The sequence below is a fragment of the Helianthus annuus genome, chromosome 13, assembly GCF_002127325.2.
Source record: "Helianthus annuus cultivar XRQ/B chromosome 13, HanXRQr2.0-SUNRISE, whole genome shotgun sequence".
Lineage (NCBI taxonomy): Eukaryota > Viridiplantae > Streptophyta > Magnoliopsida > Asterales > Asteraceae > Helianthus > Helianthus annuus.
In genome coordinates this window covers 82,513,234-82,520,740 of record NC_035445.2, presented here as the reverse complement: position 1 = coordinate 82,520,740, position 7,507 = coordinate 82,513,234, and the positions used below count along the sequence as shown (strand labels likewise).

The following is a 7,507-nucleotide window of genomic DNA, read 5'->3' as shown; positions in this document are numbered from 1 at the left end:
AAAGCCTTCTCGATTCAACCCAAAAAAAAATCAGTACACTTTTAACATCTCACACGGCTTCATGTTGGAAACGTTCACTAACATCTTGACTCATCACGGATAAACGACCTCTACCCGGTCACATCCGAGTCACCCAATTTGAACTCCAACGCCATTACCTTGACACCCGTACCTTTTCCCGATCAAACTTGTTCCAAGAGGCCTCTCCACCGAAGAAGAAAACAAAGCCACCCGCTTATAACGTTTTCTTTCAACTGCTAAACGAACCGAATCCAAAGCCACCTGCTTTGACGGATCCCTTACGCCCGTTTTTCACGCAACACGCCGGTCTCCTCTTATCACGAAACAACATGATCAAGGCGCCATCATAACACTACCGCTGTTGTCACTGGTTATACACCCGCTGCGCAAACCCGCAACCATCAACCAAAACAGCCACGTTCTTCCTCCTTTCATCACCACTAACAGCCACGGAACATAAGTGTTTATCACCGGTCACCCCCGTCGTCTTAACCGGTACGTCTACCACAACAAAGGCCGACTGAAACACCTTAACGCATCCCTCTTCTGCTGTTAAACGATCCGAAAACAGCCACATGTCGTCTCGAACCTTCGTCACCTTCTTTCACTCCTGCCCTCCACCAACCGACACACCCGCCGGCGGCGGAGGCTTCCCTGATACGAGCCCTAGGCTCTAATACCAAATGTTGGTTACAGGCCCCTCAATACACTAGCTATACACTCAAACAAACTTAAGTATGAATGCACAAGTGACTTGCAGGAAGAAAACTCACTATATTCAATAAAAATAAAAAGACGGTACAAAAGAAATAATGCCAATCTACCCTATTTATAATAAAACAAAATAGCACATGCTAAATTAATTCTAAACAACCCACGTAGAGTTTGCATGCCCCATGACTTTGGATTTCTTCAACAATCCATATTTCTTCTCCCTTTTATTTGGTCAAACCATGACCCAGTTTTCCACAAATAAGACGTGCAGAAAGTATTAAATTAAACCCATCGAACCATTTAGTTCGTGACCTGATAACGTGCCGAACCAATGACCCGAACAAACCCGAGTAAACCCAACAGTGGCTCAATGAATGTTTTTACATATTTATTTTCATTATGGATTGAACATAATCTTCTTAGCATGAATTGTTAGTACTAGATTGGTTCCTGATATCTTGGAGAAGTCGTATCATATTTCTATGGGAAGATCCTCCCTCTTCTATCACCCCATTTGCCATCTTACCGAGTTCTCTAGCTCTCTTTCTTCTATCTTCGCTTTCTTTCCCCTCTTCCATCACCAACTCAATAGCCTTCCTGAGATCCTCACTCTTCACTACCACTCCCGACTTCTCTTCTTCACCCAAATGCACCACTTTTTGCGCACCAACACTAACGCCGATTCGCAACACTTGTACAATTAACTTCTCATTGTAGAACTGTTCCTGAAACTGCGGCCATGTTACCATGGGGACACCAGCAGATATCCCTTCTAGTGCTGAATTCCAACCACAATGAGTCAAAAACCCTCCAACTGCAGGGTGTGACAAGACTAGCAGTTGTGGAGCCCACCCACGGATCAGTAGAGCTCTATCTTTGGTTCTTTCTTCGAACCCCTCTTCATCTATCCATTTTTGTATCTTTTCAGTCTTGTGACCTGCGCGAACTACCCAAATGAACGGTTTTTTTGATGATTCTAGAGCTAAAGCAAGCTCTATGAGCTGTACAGGCTCAATCCGACTGATGCTCCCTAAACAGGCATATATCACCGATCCGTTTTCTTGAGAATCTAGCCACTTAATGCGTTCTCCTTCGCTGATTGAGGATCGGTTACCTCTTTGGACCTTCTCTGATGCATTCTTATGGCATAAGGATAATGGCCCTACACACCAAGCTTTATCTCTTTTGACTTTCTGATATGCATCTGCATATTCTTGCTCCAACTCCTTAAAACTGTTTATAACGACTCCAAACGCTTCAGACTCAGATATCCGAAGCTTTTCACTAAAATCCTTCACGTCTTTGGAGCCCGAATTGAATAAAAAGGATAGCTGAGCTCTTGTTAGCTCAATACGATCAGGCAAACCGGGCAAAACGAACGAGTCCGACTCGTTGACACTTTCATATACCTTTGAAAGGTATAGCACATGGTTACACATCTGAGTGAAGCAATTCATTCCATCACAAACAATCCTTGGAATCTGAAACTTTTTCGCGGTTTCACCTGTCCATAAGAGAAATGAGCCTGAAAGTATGCAACTTGGCTTAGGATTAAGCTTTTCAATATATTGTTCAACTTCTTGTTGTAGTGAGCTTTGTGCAAGGAAAAGTGCATTGGCCAAGCCCAAATCAGGAAGATCATCCAAACATTCACAACCTTCTGGTATGCCAAACTTCTTATATGGTAACTGGAATTCAAGAAAACTAATGGGAAGACCTGATTGCATTGCTTGATTAAGGATTGACCCAAATCTTATGTTGTTGACGGGAGTGGTGACTATGGTGACTCTAACACCATGTTGAGCTAATAACTTGGCCAAGTCAATGGTGGGGATATAGTGGCCTGGAGAGCCTAAGGGTACAACAAGAAAGTGAAGCTGGTTGGGTTCATGTGATTCATCTAAAGCCATTTAAGATTTTGGATGGAATAATGGTGGAGAGATTGAGTTTGTGTGTGATCTTGAAATGCTTTTGTATTTTAACTAAAGGCACAATTTTGGATAAGATTGTGTAGACCACTAGAACTTTGACTACTAGGAAAACTCCAACTGTGTATAGTATTAAAAAAATTATAACAAGACAAAAAGCCGTCCAATTATATGTTAGACAGAAAGGTACTTCAACCAAATCAAAGAGAGTAACTCTAGTTCTGCCAAAAGACATATGGATTACCTATTGAAGTAGGGTAATGTACCGACAGAACACAAACGGGCTGTTTCTTGTCCGTTCGCTTAGCTTTAACCGAACGAACACAAGCACTTAAACTTAAACGAACCAATTTTGTTTTTGTTCAAGTCAGTTCATTAAGAAAGTAAACATGTTTGTTCGTTAATATTCTAAATGATCCAACACACACAAACATAAACAAACACGAATAAACTAAGAAAATGAATCATTAGTGGATTACCTTGATACTCGATTCTAAAATTTGGTTAGGTTGATGGGTTGATGCATGATGGGCCAATTATTACTATTACAAATAACTAATAAATAAATTATAATTATAATAAACATGTAAACAAACAAAAACTATCGGTTTAATCCAACACATGATTCAACGTAAACCTGTCAAATCATGCAACATATATTAAAAATTCGAGCGGCACATTTGCTCCTTTTCTTTATTGTTTCATTCCTAGCCAAAAACTTGTTTCCATTGATTATGTCATCATTCTGATTAATTTTAATTATTTTAATTCATATGTACACTTTAGTCTATTTTCATTTTATATAAAACAAATTTAAATTAACTTTAAAGATATATGGTTTTTATTAAACTAATGGTTACACCCGCGTTCTGCGGCGGGGCAACCCAATTTTTAATGAAAACGTAAACGCGATAGTAAAAGTAACGTCAATGGCAGGAACTCGTTTGATATTGGTTCGGCTCATTAAGACATCGACACTTACCGAAAGAGAAACAAAAAAGTCATGATATAATTCATACATAAGGTATGTTTGGCATGGAGCTTTTAGGAACTTCTAGCTTTAATCTTTTAAGAAAAATCTCCTACTCAATAAAAAGCCTTGTTTGGTTGAAGGAGCTTTGTAGGTCCCTCTAGGAGGATGACAAACCTCAAACCTTGTTATACTAACCCACTAGCGAGTGCGGAATCCAAGCTAGCAAGCAAACCGGGATGAGACAAGTATAATGAACAACACACACGGGTTCACCGATTAACACAACTTGTATTAATGCAAATGAAGGTTTCGGTTACAAGCACAATGTTTACAAGTCTAACAAGTAAACTCTCAAAGTGTGTATGAGTTCTGGACAGAATGCTCTCAACTATCTCTCGGTATCTTTCTGTCTGTGAATCAGTCTAAACTCAACACATTGCATGGGTATTTATACCCAGCCTATGATGTCTGGTCCGAAGGATTCCGAAGGATCCGATAGATGGTCCGAAGGATCATCTATCGAAGACAAAGTATTCGAATGACCATCATGGACCTCGAAAGATCACCTTTCGAGGTCTATCATTCGAACCATATCTTTCGATGAGGTCGAAGGATCCACAACATCCTTCGACCTCTTATCCTTCGACAGAACATCTTTCAACATTAATCAAAATGTTGTCCAAGTCAAACCGGAGGATGGTTGACTTGGTCAACTTACAACACTAATCAGGACATCGTTTACATACAGACCGAATACAGACAAAGTACAGACACAAGTGCACCAACAAACTCCCCCTTGGCTGTAGCTTTGTCTTTATCTTCTATAGTTGTAGACTCGTCTCGAACTTCGACGGTCTTTGGTCTTCGAGTTCTCAAAACTCTGATGTCCTTTCAAGTCTTCAAAGTCGGAGGATCTTCAAAGTCATCACGTCTTGAAAGCAGAGAGTGTATCAACAAACTACCCATATCATGTAGGAAGTGTGTTGACAAACTCCCCCTTAACATAAGCTCCCCCTTGAGTTATGCTCGTGAAAAGACTTTATCTTTATGAAGTGAGATCCTTGTGGTGTTGATGATGGCCAGCGGCAACTCGATCATCTTCATCTTTTGAGCGCCTTCTCGTCGTGTCTTCATTCCAAAGCTTGTCATCGACCATGTTCTCCTACCCTTTAGAATCTGCACATGCAAGAAATCTAAACGCATAATGAGAACAACTGCTTGGAATGTAGTTAGCATAAACAAATGACACACGTATGACCATGTCACAATCAAACACCGTCCGACAGTTTGAAAGTTTAATAAATTTGTCAATTTTAGTCTTTAACTTTCAGACATGCAAATTTTGACCGTTTATGAAGATTTAGTCATTTCGGTTTTCAGTCAGGTTTCAGGTAACGAAGACTCGAGCTCCAACATCGTACGATCGAAAATAAAGTAGAAAGAAAATATTTTTGGCTTTTATAAAGTTTATATTAAAACACAGATTTTAGGTGTGTTTTTGAAATTAAAAGACAACAACTTTAAAATCCTTTGAGTGTTATCAAACGACATCACCGCTAATGTCGTGCTGATATGAACCAAACGACGAAACTTTTAAAAGAAAAACAATAAAAGTTAAGCAGTAAATAAATATATACAGACATTCTTTTTGCGAGTTTCGAGGGTAAGAGAATCATATCAGTGTACGGTCATGCCAAAACACTCTTGTTGTTCATTTAGTTAACATTAAGATAAGCATCCTATAACAATTATCGGTATTGTTGTCCACTTAAGCTCAACTTATCAGATGTAATCATGGCGAGGGGATACGTTAAGGTATGATTTATACTTACCGACCGGTGTTCATCCACATCATGACACATTCCCGTATCAAGGTATGCACGAGAGTTCATCTTACCGGTGAGTATACCGATTATCATCTGTTTGACCGTATAAATTGTGAGATACTCACTTATTTTGATTTGAAAACAAGCCCTATGTGATATAATCACTTATTGATGAGGAACTTGATTTTCATATGCATGAGGGCACAGGTGCAAGTCCGTGAACAGGTCAGTACTTCCGTACAGCAGAGAGACGAACTTGACACCCGGATAACTGTGATATTTTATCACTTATTTGTAGGGACATGTGATTGTTTATCACTTATTGAGGTCGAATGCAGTATGTAATATGTACACGTATGTATAGTATCATGGAAGATCTAGACTTGCGTCCCCGTTATTTTTCGGTAAAAGATACAACCATGATACCCAGATGATAAGCAGCATAAAGACCGAATATCTCAGAACCTCGGCAATCTATCAAACGAAATTTCGGTACTAAGACCATATGCCAATGAATGGTTCCCACCTGGTCTTCAGTCGATTAAGATTTATATCACCCTGCACACTTTAAAATGATTGTGAGCCTACCGATACATCTTATATAGAGCTGCTTATCGTTTTTCATTTAAGGTTTAAAGAAGTTTGGATAGACCACTGATGTACTATCATTTTCTCTTTTGCTCGCCAGGAAACTCATTTTTGCTTTTCTATTGTTTTTGTGTTTTTGAAATTTTTCGATGTTTTTGGATTTTCCGATTTTTGGATTTACTCCCCCTAAAATCAACAAACTAAGATAAATTTAAAACACAAAGATATTTACAAAAATGATTTTCCGATGTTGGTTTACTCTTGCTTGACCTTAATGCCGTTTACCAATAATAAAAAGTCAAATCTTGATTTGTCAAAAGCTTTGGTAAATAAGTCGGCACGTTGGTCATCGGTGTGGACCTTAACAACATCGATTAGCCTTTTCTCAAAGCAATCACGTATGAAGTGATATTTGATTTCGATGTGTTTGGTCTTCGAATGCTGCACAGGATTTCTAGTGATATCTAAAGCAGCAGAATTATCAACGTAAATAGGAGTAGTTAGGAATTCAAAACCGTAGTCCCGCATTTGTTGTTGGATCCAAAGAACTTGGGAGCAACAACTTGAGGCAGCAATGTATTCAGCTTCGCATGTTGATGTAGCGACACACGTCTGCTTCTTGCACTGCCATGTGACTAGGCGATTCCCTAAAAACTGACATCCAGCCGTTGTGGATTTACCGTCGATTTTGCATCCGCCAAAATCAGAATCACTGAAAGCTACCAATTCAAAGTTATTATCCCTAGGGTACCACAGACCGGTGTCAGGGTACGCCTTCAAATAACGAAAAATCCTTTTAACAGCAGCAAGATGTGAGGCCTTCGGGTTAACTTGATATCTGGCAAGCAGGCACGTTGGGTACATTATGTCTGGCCTTGATGCTGTGAGGTACATAAGAGATCCGATCATAGCGCGATAGATTGAGGGGCTAACAGCTTCTCCCTTCAAGTCAGGAGTAATTCCGTGATTTGTTGGCAATGGGGTACCAATGGGTGTTGCATCGGACATCTGGAACCGGCTCAAGATGTCACCAACATATTTAGTCTGATGGATGAATATCCCAGACTCTGTTTGTTGTACTTGTAGGCCCAAGAAGAAGGTCATTTCCCCCATAGCACTCATCTCGAATTTATCCTGCATTATCCACTCGAATTCCCTACACAAGACATCATTAGTAGAACCAAAAATAATATCATCAACGTATACCTGTACCAGAAGAAGATCTCCATCTTGTTCTTTGATGAAAAGAGTACAGTCGATAAGACCTCTTCGAAAACCGTTCTCCAGCAGATAGTGAGATAAGGTTGCATACCAAGCTCGCGGTGCTTGATGAAGACCATAAAGAGCTTTGTTGAGCAACCAAACCCGATCGGGATGAATAGGATCTTCAAAACCTGGAGGCTGTTCGACGTATACCTCTTCTTCAACCACACCATGTAAAAATGCACTTTTCACGT

General features: G+C 39.8%; 1 protein-coding gene across 1 annotated transcript; it reads right to left on the bottom strand.

Annotated features, from left to right (window-relative positions):
* Window positions 1-904: 904 nt before the first annotated feature.
* Window positions 905-2,650, bottom strand: LOC110902873 (UDP-glycosyltransferase 73C4). The gene has a single exon (XM_022149220.2). It carries the CDS (start codon window positions 2,643-2,645, stop codon window positions 1,155-1,157), a length of 1,491 nt encoding a protein of 496 aa, XP_022004912.1. The 5' UTR covers window positions 2,646-2,650; the 3' UTR covers window positions 905-1,154.
* Between the last annotated feature and the right edge of the window lie 4,857 nt (window positions 2,651-7,507).

Coding starts and splice junctions, on each gene's coding strand:
- LOC110902873 (XM_022149220.2), bottom strand. CDS start 2,645: ATGGCTTTAGATGAATCACATGAACCCAACCAGCTTCACTTTCTTGTT.